Consider the following 15514-nt stretch of genomic DNA (forward strand, 5'->3'; position numbering starts at 1 on the left):
TGGAGAGGCCTGGAAGAGTGCCCGAGGGAGGGTCCAGGCTGCTCTCCTGGCCTCCTCCCCTCCGTTCTGGGGCTCTGGCCGGCTCCTGGGCAGGGTCCCTGCTGAGGGAGTTCTCAGCCAAATCCTGGCCCTGGGGTGGCCTGAGGAGTCCAGTGGGGAAGCCCCCACGTGCAGGGCAGTGCTCCACAGCCTTGACCGCCCCTCCCCCGACGTTGGGCAATGCTGGCCGGTCTCTGAAGGTCTTCTGGGTGGCCCTCCTGCCAGACCCTCTTGCCTACTTTCACTAGGTGCCAGGGGACACTAAAAGGGCAGTGAATGCTGGAGGACCACTCTTGGAAGCCAGCCTGCCTCCCTGCAGCCCCCTTTGCGTAGGAGTCTACAATAGGGAACCATAGAGGTCATCTCCTCTGCCCCTCGGTTTCCAGAAAGGACAGTTTAGACGGACTAGGGGTTCTCTGAGGCTTTGAGGAAGACCTGGGCATGGGGGTGGCCAAAGGTCTTGCTGGAGTTTCCTTGGGGATTGTACGTCCACTGGGAGCACCAGCCCTGAGCACCTGAGGCTCCCACCTGCTGGGATGACTCTGGTGTTCCCACCAGGATCTAGGTGGATGGAATGGCAATCTAGGACTGTCCCTTGGGGGTGACCTGGACACTGGTGAGAGCCAAGAGTGGACCTGGCTGTCACTTGGGTCCCTGAGAGAGCCTTCACAGTAGCTGCTAAGTGGCGGTGAGGGCTCTCACACGCTGGCGCGAGCAGTAGGTGTTCAGTATTCCAACTCTGCTGCCACCACTGCTTATCTGTGTGATCTGAGGCAAGCCGCAACCCTGGTACACCTGGGCTTGCTCAGCTGAAAGCACCGTATATTTTATTTTACCTGCCTTACTTATAACTGAGGCACGTAGCAAGGAGGGAAGGAGATCATCTATTAGAATGAATTTTGAAAAAAAAAAAACCAAAAATGCTATTTATGCAAACACGTGGTATTAAAAAGATGCCTAGTTGCTTCTGGAAGCAAAAGTTGCAAATGAATTAAATGGTATTTTAATGACTTCAGGAACCCCATTGTTTAAAGAACGTTTCTTAAGGCTGGGGCAGGGAAGGGGGCATTAAAAAAACCATAATGTTTCTTTTCTTTCTTTTTTTTTTTTTTTTGAGAGAGAGTCTCACTCTGTTGCCCAGGCTAGAATGCTGTGGCATCAGCCTAACTCACAGCAACCTCGAACTCTTGGGCTCAAGTGATCCTCCTGCCTCAGCCTCCCGAGTAGCTGGGACTACAGGCATGTGCCACCATGCCCGGCTAATTTTTTCTATATATTTTTAGTTGTTTGGCTAATTTCTTTCTATTTATAGTAGAGATGGGGGTCTCGCTCTTGCTCAGGCTGGTTTTGAACTCTCCTGACCTTGAGTGATCCACCTGCCTCGTTCTCCCAGAGTGCTGGGATTACAGGCGTGAGCCACCGTGCCCGGCCAAAAAATAATGTTTCTTCTTTTGCACAGCCATGCGTCAAGTGTTTGCTGAGCTTCTGCCAGGCCACCCATCTGCTGGATTCTGTGAAGAACACAAGAAAGTGGAAGATACAGTGCCTGGTATGGAGTCAGCACTCAGTAAATAATCATTGGATGAATGAACAAATGTGAGTGAGTCCCGTTTGGAAGGAGACAGGAAAGTGACCGAGTGATCAATGAGTGGTGCAGGCTGTGGGTATAGGATGCGTTTGGAGGGACAACGGGGAGGGGTGAGCTTTCCACCAGGGTTAGAGCCTGGAGGGTTTTGGAAACTCAGCTTAGCGGAAGGTGCCAGAGGGGAAGCATGTGGATCCGAGGGGGATGGGCGTGAGGATGACATCAGGAAAGCAATATTTTTAGAGCATGAGTCTGGCATGGACATGCCTGGTGGGGACATACCAAACTTCTTGAAGTTCCCCAAAGTTTCCCTTTTCCAGGCCATTTCCCTGTTTCTGATATTTAGAATGCCCCTTCCTCCCAAGCCTGTGGAAGGAACACCTGCCGTTTTTGCCTTGGCTCATACACATGTCATCTCTTCTGGGAAGCTGCTATAGGTCATTTCCTCCTGGGCACCCCTAGCTGTACCCTGTAAACTGTTTTAGTTTTACACTCGTTCCTTTTTAGGATACTTCTTGGTTTTCATGTCTGGTTCTCCTTTCAGGCTGCAGTACCTCCTGGGGCGTGGATCCCCAGCATGGCGTGGCGGCCTGAGCAGGGGTTCCACCTGCGCCGGTGTCTCCTGCCGCTGCTGCACCTACAGTTGAAGAACACTGCAGCCCCACCCCCACTGCGCAGCCTCCCGGGACACCATCCACAGAGCTGCAAAGATCCTATCCTGAACAGTGCCCCCTGCAGTTGTGCAGCGCAGAGGCAGGTCCCCGTGGGTTTTATATTTCATGTCTATGCCTTCCATAGCCTGTACATTATAGATACTAAATATATATTCAGTATTTATTTTTTTTTGTATGAAAAGACTGATTTGAGATGGGGGAGGGGAGAAAGAGAGGAAATACATCTTCTTGTGTAACATAACCAACTTGCCTTCTGATTTTTTTTTAAATCTCTGGGTTTTCAGTCTTTGCCCAACGCTGGGCCTGAACACTGCCTGCGGACAGCTGTGATGCTGTCAACCAGAATCGCCTGCAGTTTTAGCAGTCAGGGCGCCTGGGGCCTCCGATTCTCTCTGCAACCCAGCCTTCCAGGCCAGGGCTGTTGCCCAAGGCGGTGCTGCAATCCGGAGCACTCAGGAGTGGGAAGTCCAGAGTTCTCCCCGCTTCTGGGAACAGCCCCCCTCCCCCCTCCCGGCACCAGCTTCCACAGGCAAGTCCTCATGACAGTGGGTCAGGCTCACCCAAGGATTTCACAAACGCCTGGCCTGTTCCCAGCACAGCACAGCTGGGAGGGCTCAGCGCTGGGGGAAGGAGCACCGTCCTCCTCCCCGGGCCCCCACTGTCCTCCAGCCCAGGCAGAGGGCAGGGCTGCACTTGTCCGTGCTTGCCGGGGTTCAGGCTGGCGGTAAGCTCAGGGCCTCCCCTCCCTGCTCATTTCCCAGCTCAGGCTTAGTCAAGGCACAGGGAGGAAAATCCCTGTCCCGAGAAGAACTTTGTCTTGCTGGAAGGCAGCACCAGTGGTCCCAGAGCCACTAGGGGAGGCGGTGATTATTCAGATTCCAGGGTTCCGATTATTCAGATTCCAGGGTTCCAGACTTCAGGCTTCCGATGCAGAAGAGACACCCTGGGGCATCGCCTTAGGTTCTCTGTGCTTTCGGGGATCTCGAGGGACAGAGGGGAGGAGCTCTGGGCAGCTCTCTTTCTAACTACCGCCCCCCCCCTACCCTGGTAGAACTGTCCTTGGATCTGGGGCCTCAGTTTCTCCATCTCCAAAATGGACGTGCTTTGACTTGAGGGTAGAGGGACCAACTGTCCTAGTTTGCCAGGCTTTCAGGGCCAAACCCCCAAGCGTGGGAGGGTGGATGTTGGATATAATGGCAGTGTGATTTGAAGATAATGGCAGTGTGATTGGAAGATGCATCTCCGAGGCACAAATAGTCTGCATTTATTTAATTTACATATTTACTAGCTCATTGTCTGGTCGCTCACTCAACCTCCGGAGACTGGGGAGAGCAGGGCCTTGTCTTGCTGGACGCCAGCTCCCCTGGGCCTAGAACGCTCCCTGACACGTAGGTATTTGCTGAGTGCGTGAATGAGTGAGTGAATGACGAGAACAGGATCCCCGGGAAGAGTGGGTGGGGGTGGGCTTGCTGTGCTCCCCCGGGACAAGAAAACTTGACCCCTCGCAGCTGGGAAAGCGCCCGGCCTTCTGGGCAGCCCCCTCCGAGGGGTCGGTGACCCCGGGGGACGGACGCCGGGCCCCGCCCCGCCCCCACCGCCCGCCGCTCCCGCCTCTCCGCCCCCCGCCCCAGGGAGGTGCGCCTGGCAGCCTCCGGGCCCAATTTCCTGGCACTCGGCTGAGAATAAACAGCGCTCCCCGCCTGCAATCCCGTTGCCGTGGCGACCGCGCTCGGCGGGCGGGGGCGTGGCGGGGCGTGGCGGGGGCGGGGCCGTGTTCGCAGCGCGCATGCTCCGCGTGGCGGCGGCGGCGGCGGCTGCAGCGGCGGCGGCGCGGGCCGGGAGGTGCCACCCCCCGTGCGCGGCGCGGACATTCTTCGCATAGCTCCGCCAGGGCTCCCGCGGTGTCCGGGAAGTGACTCTTCCTGGCAGAGGACGGCCTCGGGGCGACGCGCCTGCCCGCCAGCCCGGCGGCCGCCCGAACGCCAGGGGAGGGAGGAGGAGGGGAGGAGGAGGAGGAGGAGGAGGAGGAGGGGAGGGGGCGGGGCGCAGGAAGGTGCTCCCGGAGCTGGGGCTCCCCTCTCCCGCCGCCTCTGCGCTCCCCGTCCTGCCCGCGCGCCCGGGGCCCGCGGCCCCCTCTCCCGTGGACTCCTGACTGCCTCTTGCCCCTGCCCCCGCCCGGTGCCCCTTCCCAAACGTGCCTGCTGGGTCCTAAGCCTAGGACTCATCTTGCTGGCTGATTTTCCGTCGCTAGCTTCCCTGCCTGTGGCCTCCTTCCCGCCCTCCCCCCAAGCAGGCCTTAGATTTCCCATTCTTGGCTCTCGCTCGTCGGAGGCCTGCCCAAAAACAGCACCACCAGAGGGAGGATGGGGCCTCTTGGGGTGGATTCTTGCAGTGCTACAAGCGAGGTACTAGGGCACAGGGCCTTGGGAGCCCTCGGCTCCCCCTTCCTTTCCGTTGGCCAGGGACCCCTGGCGGTGCACCCTGCTGAGGCATAGGGTACCCGCTCCCTGCAGGGCACTTCTTAGAGCCAGGAGCACTCCTCCTTTGGTGGGCAGGCCAGAGAGCCACCCCACTAAGTCCTTTGGAGGAGGGGTGTCTTTCCCTCCAAGGACTGAGAATTACAGAAAGAATTTTGTAATGGGGTCTGGGATGAGGAGAGAAGGAAGGAAGGAGCTGTTGGTGAGCAGAACCATCCCAGCAAGATTCTTTCCTGGTGTTGCCACTAGCTGTGTGAACTGGAGCAAGTTGCTTCCCTTCTCTGGGCCCTGGTTTGCTTGTCTGCAAATCTAGAAGGTTGGTCCAGTCTGTGATCTGAAGTGGAGAGACAAGAAATCTGAGGTGAGCAGTGAGCTGCAGGTAGGGAAAGGAGTCAGATGTCTTCTTGCCTCTGCATCTCCCCAAAACCAAGGTTCAACCTCCAGGGAGCAGGCGGGGAGAACCACTTCCTCCCCAGCCAGATAAGGCCAAGTCCTTTTGCTGGTGGACACTGGACGCGCTGGCTGAACAGCTGCCTTCTGGGCCAAAGGCAGGGACTCCAGGTTTACGGTTCCATCCAGGCTGTTATTCCAGCAGGAGGGGGGCTCTCTGCAGTGCAAGGCAGGAGGTCAGATCCCAGAATGAGAAAGAGCCAGCAGGCTTTTCCTGGAAGCTCATCCTCCTAGAAGGCACTGGGGACCCAGGTCCCCCTGGGTCCCTGCAGCTAGACTCGTGCCCCGGGAAGGTGATCCTACCTGAGTCTGTGTTCCCTATTCCAGAGCCCGGCCCCTTCTTGTCACTTTAGGTCATTTTCCCCAAAAGTCCAGGAAATGGGAAAGAAAAACGACTTTGTTTATTTACTCTGTTGCATTTTGGACGCTGATTCCTGGAGCAGTTTATCAGTGTGGAAGAGGCTCTGGCATTTGTTTCATCTGAGACTCAGATGAGGGGAGGAGCCCTGACTTGGGGTTAACACTCCTCTCCCAGCTGTCAGGTCTCCAAGGGGGGGAAGAAGGAAGCGTGGAAGGAAAACATGGTGGAGAAGGTGTTTTTTGGTTTTAGTAGAATTCTAGTGCCGAAACCCCGGAGTTGAGAGGGAAGAGTACCAACCTCTTGGTTTTTTTGGTGGGGGCCTTGCCCAGGGGAGTGTGGGCATATGCTCAGAGAGCTAAGTATGGGGAGGCTGGGTTCATGGGCTTGGGAAATAAATCCAAAGCTGCTGCATTCCTTCCAGTCCTGTCTTTCCCACATTCCCAAGTGGTGTGCCCTCGGGCAGGTTGCTTAACCTCCCTGAACCGGGAGTATCTGCCCCTAATCAGTTGACAAATATTTACTGAGCACCTATCTAGGCACCAGAAGCGACCAGCCCCAGTCCTGGCTTGCACAGCTGTGTCTGAGACTATGGGATGAGAACACCTGCCCGGAGGAGGTAATTGGGGTGGTTAATCCAGGTAGCCTCTAAGTGCCCAGGGTGTGGGAAAGACTATGAACAGATGAATAAATGGGTGCTCTAGGGGAGTAGTGGCTTCCCCTGTCCACTGCTCAGGCTGGGGCCCCCAGAAATGTGGAAGGGAAGCTGGAGATGAGAAGTGGCCAGGAAGCCCTGGAACACCCTGGGGAGGCCACACCTGCCTGCAAGATTTGCAGCAGGACTACCCCTCCCCCACCTCCTGTGAACCCACCAGTGCTGAGGTCACAGGTCACCAAGCCAGGACTCAGTAGTCTGGGCTTTATCGGAACACCTCCCAGCCAAGGAGCCCCAGCGCTTCTAATAGCTTGGAGCCTCTAAAAGCCTTGACCACAGCTCAGCTTGCTCCCAGCAAGCCCTTTGAAGCGCTTCCTTCGAACTTGCTTTGCATATTCTGGTCAGATCTGAATCAGACTAGCAGGAATTACCCCTCTCAGTAACAGCCTAGGTGGCTGCCTTAGCTTGTCGGTGGCACAGGGGCTGACGTAAGTCTTTGATTCCACCACCAGGAGGGCCAGGCCACCAGAGAGGAGGCACAGCCACCACCCCAGGTGGCTCCCTTCCTCCAATGCAGAGCATGGGTGTGGGTGAAAGAGAAATAGTGGGGGAGGGCTCGGAGAAAAGGCTCAAGTCAGGTTTTTCATTAAAAAATAGTGCTCTTTATTATAAATTACTGAAATGTTTCTTTTCTGAATATAAATATAAATATGTGCAAAGTTTGACTTGGGTTGGGATTTGGTTGGGTTCTTCAAGCATCTCCTATAGCCTCGAAGGCCTGAGTTGAGGGAGGGGCGAGGACTGGAGGTGGAATCTTTATAAAAGACAGAGTGATTGAGGCAGATTGTAAACATTATTTAAAAACAAGAAACAAAATATATAGAGAAAAAAAAAAAAACCACCCCAACACACAGCTGCCCCACCCAGACCTGACACAGAAAACTTGTGTGTTTGTTTAGTTTTCCCCCCCGGAAAAAAACAGTTCCAGGTAATTCCATCGCTGCTACATTCCTCCAAGTTTTCACTCATCAGTGCTGTGACAGAGCAGGAGCAGCTGCAGGGGACTTCCCGCCTCCCGCACCCAGGCAGGAGGGAGGGCTGTGCAGAGCTTGGGGCTAGGAATGGCCAGTGCCCTCCCAGTGCGTCCAAGGAGTCCAGGGAAGGCGGTCTCGGTCCCCCACCCACTTCCCTGGCCGGGTGCCCTTGGGTGAATCCACTGGCCTCTGCTGGACTGGCTGGGTGTGAGGCTTTCCCTATGCCAGTCCCTATCCATGGGACAGGGAGCATTTAAGGCAAATGTCCTAGTCCTCCATCTTCCCCTACAGGGAGTATGGGGTCAAAGATGGCTCACCTCCTGCATCCTCCCCCACCCCTGGTGGTGGAAGGTATAGCACAGCTAGGAAAAGGAGACCACCTGACCAGCACACGCATCCTCCTCCAAGTGCCTCTTCCCCCTTAAAACGAGGGAAGGGTCCTGGGCTCTTGGGCAGCAGGTAGACTTTGGAACCTGTGTTCTCGGTGCTGTCCCAAGGGAGAGGGTGAGGAACACTGGGTATTTCCTCAGGTCACCCCATGCCCTTCTCCCCAGAGCCAGGGAGAGGAGCATGCAGCCAGCTCCTCACCTGGGCTGGGCAGTGGGTGTGGCCATCCATTTCCTTGGCCAGCCTGCCTGCAGCTCTGGGGTTTCTCGGGAACCCTCTCTCTTTCATCCTTTCCCAGGCCCTGCGACCTGCTCAGGTTTAAACCAAATCAAAGAGCAAACCAGTTCCGTTGGAAAGTTGGAAGATTCCCTGGCAGTTCTTATTAGTTCATCGCTCCCCAAGCATCCCCTGTTTGGAAGCGCGGAGGGGGAGTGGAGGGAGGGGGGGAGTAGAGGAGAATTCACTATTGTCCCACTAGGCCAGCTGGCTCCTCCCGAGAAGCTGGAGTGGGGGTGGGGCACTCAGGTGGCACTCCCCCTTCTCTCAAACACATTCCAGGTCCGCCTGCCCCTTTCCGCAGGGGGGGAGGGCCGGAGGGAGGGGCCTGTCTGCCCCTGGCTGGCCCGGAGCTGCTGGACTCTCTCAAGGCTGGCTTCTTGTGCTTGTGCCATGTGTCACAGAGGAGAGGGGGCCCGGCCCCTTTCCCCAACCTCGGCCCTCTGCTCTTTAGAGCGGGGCATCGTACTGGTCCAGGAACTCCCGAATGGGCCCAGGCAGCTGCGTGACTTTCTCATAGGAGTCCAGGTGGCCGTTGACGGTCTTCCGACAGAGATGCTGCAGAGTGGCCACGTTGGAGGAGAGGGGCCGGCTCAGCACCAGGGGAATCTTCTCGCCCCCAGAGTAGATGTAATAGGCTCTCCTGGGGGGGCTCCCTGGGAGCGGCTGGGCAGGCGGCTGCTCGGGCACCTCGGAGGAAGGTTCCGTCGGCGGCGGCGAGGGGAGGGAGGGGGCGCCGGGGGGCGGCATGTAGTGGTGCACCAGCTTGAGCACGCAGTCGAAGCGGGGCACGGGCTGAGTGCTCCGGGGGTCGCTCTGCAGAGAGAAGCTGCCCCCCTCGCACTGGATGCGCAGGTTCTTGGTCCCCGACTGGGTCTTGACGCTGAGCGTGAAGAAGTGGCGCTGGTCCGAGCTGTCGCGGATGAGGAAGGTGCCGGCGGGCTCTGCGCTGAGCAGCAGGTTCGCCTCGCCGCCGGTCACGGCGCTCCAGTAGAACCCGCTCTCCTGCAGCTTGCGCACCGCGTTCACCACCAGCTGGTACTCGCTCTTGGAGCTGAAGGTCTTGAGGCGCAGGCTGGCGTCCAGGGGGCGGCTCATCCCGGCGGCGGGAAACTTGCTGTGGGTGACCATGGCGCACGGAGCCAGCGTGGATCTGCGCGGCGGCGGCTGCAGCTGCTTCGCGGCCTCCGCTCAGCGGCCGCTACTGCATCCCGGGGGGCTGCGGGGAGGAAGGCGCGCGCCGCGTGAGTGCCCGGAACCCTCCAGCGCGCCCGGCCCGCCCCGGCTCCCCTGCCTCTGCCGAGCGACCGGGGCGCCCGCCGCTCTGGGGGCCCTCACCTGGCCCGCGCTCCGACCCGGGCACACCGCTGAGCCCGCCCGGCCGCCGGCCGGGGGGCCCCGGGCAGCCCCTTCCTCAAGCGCGCTGGGAGGACGCAGAGTGGGAAACTCGCGCGCGGAAGTTGGGTCTCCGAGAGCGCGGCCGGCGTGGCGAGCGGGACAAGGGCCCCCGGGACGCTCCGGGTGCCGCTCAGTCCCGTGACCCCGGGAGGTGGGGACGGAGACAGAAACCCGAGGCATGGGGGTAGGAAGGGGACAGGAGAAGCCCGAGGGCCCCAGACTGAGTGTTCCGGGAACCTGGGATCTCCGGATTCCATCCGCTCTGCCCTACCTCGTCCCCTCCCTGCCGGGAATGACCCGGGAAGGGGAGGGGAAACCGGGAAAAGCTCCCGGGACGAAGCGAGACCCCTCCCCACGCTGCGCCCCTTCTTCCTACCTGGTGCCGAACTGAAGTCTCCGGCCTTGGGGCTGCGCCTCCTACGGTCCCCAAGGCGAGGTGGCGGCGCGGCGGCCAGCGGTGGCCCGCGCGGCGCCCAGATGTTGGCGGCCGTGAAGTCCACAAAGGAGCCCTCGCGCGCACGTCCCTCGGGCTTCACTGGGGCGCCCGCCCTGCCCCCTGCGCGCCCCCGGGCCGACGACCGGGCGGGGACGGGGCGAAGGGCCGCGGCGGGAGCTGGGCCAGGCGGGCCGCGTGCGGGGCCGGAGTGGCGGCGGTGGCGGCGGCGCGGGGAGTCCGAGTCGGAGCAGCCGCGGAGGCCGCCCTCGCGGGTATATACGCGGCCGCCGCCCCGCCCCCCGATTCCTGGAACAGCGCGGCCGGCCTTCTTGTAATGTTTAGTCACTACTCGCAGCAATGAAAGGCTGCGCGGAGGGCGAGGGAGGGGCCGCGGGCGGCCGAGGGCGGGCCGCGAGCGGAGCAGGGACCGGCAGAGACGCGCGCAGAGACAAAGCGCGACGCGAGGCGGCCAGGGCGGCCGGCGGGCGCGGCGCCAGCCCCGGCGGCGCGTTCCTGGCAGCGGCCCCTCCCCCCGCGCGCTCCGCCCCCAACTTCTCATTCACACTTTCCCCCCACCCCCCTCCCTTCTAAGAAGGCCGGTTTCTGGCAGAGGCGGGGGCGCCGCTTCGGGAGCGCGGGCAGTTCTAGGAGGCGGGCCGGGAGACGCTCCCGGCTTCCCCTCGCTTTTTCTCGGACCCCACGGGGACGCCCCCTTGGCCCCCTCCCCCGCGCCTGCCCGAGGTCCCGATCGCGGCTCCAGGCGGCCCGGGCCAGCCAAAAGGGAGCTGGGGCCATCCCGCAGCCAGGCCGCAGGGCTGGGGTCAGGCCGGGGAGCTGGAGGGGGGAGACACGCGACAGTCACCTGTGGGCACGTCCCCGACGGGAGGCCGAGAGGCCCAAGGCTGGAGGGGCCAGCCCCTGCGCGGCGGCTGCCGGGCCGCAGTCCATCGGCCGAGCCAGGTCCCTTGCCGACACCGACACGGGTGCTGATGCCCCCCCCCCCATATTAGTAAAACAGCTGTCATGCATCTGAGTCCCCAGACCCGCGCGGCTGGTGAGCCCCGGAGAGCCTCGCGTCCGCTAGAGGGCGCCCCGGGACTCGCAGGTGGAGCGGGGTTCGTCGCTGCACCCCAGCCCGGCGGCGGGGAGGCCGGGGATCCGCGGGAATCGCTGCCCCCGGGGCTGGAGCGGGGACGGAGAAGAGGGGAATTCATATCCCAAGCTGGGGCCACATCTGAGAATAAAAGTCCAGCAGGAGAGAACTTTCAGAAAGCAGTTTTCAGGGGTTCAGCCCACTGCCTAGGGTGCGCTCCCTCCTGCCTCTTTGGCGCTCCTGATGGGGGGAGGGGGAGGGGAAGAGGAGGTGATTGAGGGACCGGTGGATTTGCTCTTGGTTCGGTTTGCGCTGCTGTAGGTAGTTTGAGCTTGGAGACCCAGGGCCAGCCTGATGAAGGATGGCAAGTTTTGTATTAATAATCTGACCCTAAATGGTCTGCGGGGTGCTGGAGACCCCTCAGAGCCGCCTGGGGGGCACTCTTAGTCACTTCTCAGGGTGCAGCGGCCCTGGCTTTGGGCCCTGCCCTCTTCCCAGACGCCACAGGCTGAGCAAACACCGTGAGCCCGTGGAGAGGGAGGGAGAGGTGGCGGCGCAAGCCAGCAGGAAGCTTGGGACTCTGGAGCCCGGAGCTGCTTCCTGGGCTTCTCCAGAATTGAGGGGTGGCTCACCGCCTTGCCGCTGTGTCCTCCGTCTGCCCCTCGGCCTCTCCCCCTCAGATGTTGGGGGACTAAATGAGATTTGAACAGGACACACAGCCTCTCCGGGCTTCTGTTTTGCCATGTGCAAAATAAGAATAATTACCTTTTCCCATCAGAGATCTGAGATTTAAAAGAAATAAAAAAGATTCTGTACATCAAAGTGTGGTAGAAATGGAAGTAATTCAGTCCAGGGCCAGGCACCGTGGTTCACGCCGGTAACCCTAGGCACTCTGGGAGGCCAAGACGGGAGGATTGCTCGAGGTCAGGAGTTTGAGACCAGCCTCAGCAAGAGCGAGACCCCGTCTCTACTATAAATAGAAAAAAATTAGCTGGACAACTAAAAATACTAAAAAAAAAAAAAAAAAAATAGCCAGGTATGGTGGTGCACACCTGTAGTCCCAGCTACTGGGGAGGCTGAGGCAGGAGGATCACTTGAGTCTGGGAGTTGGAGGTTAGGGGAGCAGTAGAAAGGAGGAAATCTTCCTGTCACTTGTGCAGAGGGGGACATTGTCTGATTAACACATTTCCCAAATATTGGGCTCTAAGTACCAAGTATTGTGCTGGGCATTGAGAGATGCAGATGAGGAAGACCCGGGCTTTGCCCTCACGGTGCTTGCAGGCTGAAGAAGTGGATTCTCCTTCTCTCTATCATGAGTTCATTCTTTTTTCCCATCCATTGAGCATTACGTGGCTGCACGACCATACACTTCTGTGCTGAGCCCGTGGAGGACAGGCAGACGCAAGGAATAGCCCTGGAGTTAATGGACGAGAAAGTGCTTTGTAAATTATAGTGCTCTGACACAGTCAAGTTCATTCATCCATTCCACTAACCCTCACTGAGAGCCTACTTTTGCCAGGCACTGGGCGAAGCCCTGGAAGACAGAAGTGCTGGGTGAACCCTTCTTCGGGGAGATGGCTGGTGAGGTGACATGCAGGGGACCCCCCCCAGGTGGTAAGAAGGGAAAGGGGGCTGGGCTCCCTGCATGCTGACTCAGGAGCTTGAACTGCCTTCCAGGGCTCCACCGCCCCATAGCTCTGTGACTTCAGGCAACCTACTTCCTCAGCTGTGCCTCAGTTTCCTTATCTGTGAAATTGGCGGATAATATTACCTACCTCGTGGGCTTGGGAGCTCATACACGCAGCAGGCTTGGAACAGTGTCTTGCACGTGTTAAGTGCTCTGTCCATGTTAGCTATCTCTGTGTTGAAAGCACTGGGGAGTCTGTCGGGGAGACGGCTGGGTTACTAGGGCATGGATGTGGCCATGTGCTGTCTTATGTCTGGGATACTCATATATCGGCTTTAGAAGACACATTCCAGGCCGGACACGGTGGCTCGCGCCTGTAATCCTAGCACTCTGGGAGGCTGAGGCAGGAGCATCGCTCGAGGTCAGGAGTTGGAAACCAGCCTGAGCAAGAGCGAGACCCCGTCTCTACTAAAAATAGAAAGAAAATTAATTGGCCAACTCGAAAATATATAGAAAAAATTAGCCGGGCATGGTGGCACATGCCTGTAGTCCCAGCTACTCAGGAGGCTGAGGCAGGAGGATTGCTTGAGCCAGGAGTTTGAGGTTGCTGTGAGCTAGGCTGATGCCACAGCACTCACTGTAGCCTGGGCAACAAAGTGAGACTCTGTCTCAAAAAAAAAAAAAAATTAAAAAAAAAAAAGGGAACATTCCAAAAAGCTGCTTGCCTTGAAACAGTTCAGCCAGCCACCAAGGTGCCCTTTGGCTTCTGAGTTCTCCCGCGGTTTCCCATTGCTTTTGGGATGAATCCTCCATGCAGCAGGTCCCAGGCTGCTTCACGTGAGCTCCACTGGCTGCCACGGCCCCACAGGCGGGCTCCCGCTACATGGAGCTCCAGGCTGTCTCCAAAAGTTTCCTGGTTCTCTGGGTCTGCATGTTTGCGTCCCTGGGTGGAAGCACCCATGGCTGATTTCTACTTTTCCTTTAAAATTTGGGAGACACTCTGTCTAAACTTCCAGGGTAGCTTGTTTCCCATTGGCCAAAAGGTTCTGGCTGTGCAATAAGAATCTTGAGGAAACAAGCTGTATTTGATTCTTTTTTTCTTTGTGAGCCTGGAACCTGGTGTGTAGACAATGCTTAATGAATGTTGAAGTGAGGGATTGTGTAGACTCCTATCGTCAGTGATTTTTAGATATCACAGCCTGCTTTGTTCTGCAGTAGCTTCTGGTTCTTCCTCGAGAAGAACCTTCTGGTAACCTTCTAGAACCTTCTGGTACCTTCTGGTTACCTTCTGGGAACCTTCTGGTTCTTCAACTCAGGAGTGGCCGAGTTGATGGGCTAGAGGGTGTGGGTACCAGGAAGCCCAGTCCCAGGTTTGCTGGAGATTATTAGGGCTGCTGATCCGAAGACAAAGGGAAGGACACAAGCATTGCGGCAAATGTGGGAAGAGACACCTGGGCCAACACAGGGCACACTTCCAGGGAGCCACCTTCCAGGCAAGGACCTAACTAAGCACAGAGATGCCAGAGCCAGGAGGGAGCTAAGTGTCCCATCTTCCCCCTCTGCTGGGGGGCTTGCAGGGAGAGAAGCTTTATCCAGGTCTGGCCCCTCTGCTCCACCCAGCTGATTTCCCATCTAAGGGATTTAGGAGACTCTTGTCTTTTCCTAATCTCTCCCTTTGCAGAATTTCTATGAAGTCAGGATCCCATTTCCAGGCAAAGGCGCTTGGTCATAAAGATAATAACGACATTCATTCGTGATGGAGGGGAAGTACGCAGTGGTTTCGGCTGCCTGTGGCACTCCACTTACTCATGCTGTGTGACATGCTGAGCTCTTCCCCAAATCTCACAGATGGGAAGGAACTCTGGCGCCCGTGGGGTGGTGGGGAAGCTGTGGCAGGGCTCGGTGAACGCAAGCTTCCATGCTTGCCAGCCCGGGGGCGGACGCTAAGATCGCCATTGTTCCCAGCTGTGCCTGCAGCCAGATGGGGTCGGAGGCTGGCCTCAGACCACAGCCCGAGCCCAGTCCCTCCCTGTCTTGAGACTGCTGGGCTTTCGACAGCACAAGGAGGCAGCTTCGGTTCAACTGCCCACACCAGTTAGTCTGCTACGCCTGGGGGTACAACAGTGCGGAAATATATCTGGTCCCCTCCCTTTGGAGCTTCTAGTCTAGCGTGGGTGGTTGGAGGTGAGGGTGAGAGGTGGTGAGGCCTCTCGTCTCCTGCTCCCTCTTCTCTTGGCCAATCTGGAGGAGATGCTGGGGACATGCCTCTTCTCTGAGCCCGGGGAAGCTCTGCCCTGCTGCTCAGTGGCTCTCCCAGGGCTGAGGCCTGGCATCCCGGGCTGGGCTTCCCGGGGTGCTCGGGTCTGCACACCTTGGCCCCTCTTGGGGGTAGCAGCCCTGGCTTCTCTCCTTTACCCACTGGGACAGCTGGTGGGGACCAGCCTTGCCACCTGCAGGAATAGGGCCTAGATGACCTGTCCGGGGCAGGGGAAAGGTTCAGGGGTCACATAGCAGGTTGACCCTGATCCTTTTCTTTCTTGCTTCAGACAATCCCAGGGCCAGGCTGAGGGAGGCAGGAACAATGGCCTGTGGGGCAAAGCGGCATTCTGGTTTGCAGGCCTTTGTTCCTGGGGATGGGCCTTGGAGCTAATGAAAAGGTTTGCTGCTCGGAGGGACGTCTAAGGGGCGGTGGAGGAGTTCTTTCAAGCCTGACATTCCAGGCCCAGCCAGCCTCTGGCATTTCCCAGAAAAACTGCAGAAGAGGGGAGGAGGAAAAAACACCCCACTCACCCCCTACCCACTCACCCACCCAGCCTCAGATTCCTTGTTCCCTCTGGGGCTGGGGCTGGGCCCCGTGGGGTACCCTTGCTCTGGAGGGGCGTTCCTCCACCCACCGAGGGGGTCTGGGTGGTGGTGGGAGGAGTGGGTGGAGCAGTGGGAGGTGACTAGCAGGGTGCAGAGAGGGTGAAGTGTGGAGGTGCAGCGGAGAGGGGAGGGAGGTTTCTTTTCACTCGGTCAAAGATGA

At 58.6% G+C, this 15514-nt stretch overlaps 1 protein-coding gene and 1 long non-coding RNA gene across 3 annotated transcripts in view; one reads left to right on the forward strand and one right to left on the reverse strand.

Moving 5' to 3' along the window:
• Window positions 1–2539, forward strand: part of LOC105866743 (uncharacterized) — a 5999-nt gene extending 3460 nt beyond the window's left edge. For both annotated transcript variants that reach the window (XR_001151998.2, XR_001151997.2), the window contains 2 exons: window positions 1499–1635; window positions 2169–2539. This is a non-coding gene — a long non-coding RNA (uncharacterized LOC105866743). The remainder of the gene's footprint in view (window positions 1–1498; window positions 1636–2168) is intronic.
• Window positions 2540–6877: 4338 nt separating this feature from the next.
• SOCS3 (suppressor of cytokine signaling 3) lies at window positions 6878–10042 on the reverse strand. Its single transcript, XM_012756308.2, has 2 exons — window positions 9710–10042; window positions 6878–9154 (listed from the first exon to the last, which is right to left on the reverse strand). The coding sequence occupies exon 2, from the start codon at window positions 9064–9066 to the stop codon at window positions 8386–8388; it is 681 nt and encodes a 226-aa protein (XP_012611762.1). The 5' UTR covers window positions 9067–9154; window positions 9710–10042; the 3' UTR covers window positions 6878–8385.
• Between the last annotated feature and the right edge of the window lie 5472 nt (window positions 10043–15514).

Source organism: Microcebus murinus, chromosome 18, assembly GCF_040939455.1.
Source record: "Microcebus murinus isolate Inina chromosome 18, M.murinus_Inina_mat1.0, whole genome shotgun sequence".
Lineage (NCBI taxonomy): Eukaryota > Metazoa > Chordata > Mammalia > Primates > Cheirogaleidae > Microcebus > Microcebus murinus.

Excerpts from the sequence above, each read along its gene's own strand:
- SOCS3 (XM_012756308.2), bottom strand. The coding sequence starts at position 9,066 with ATGGTCACCCACAGCAAGTTTCCCGCCGCCGGGATGAGCCGCCCCCTG.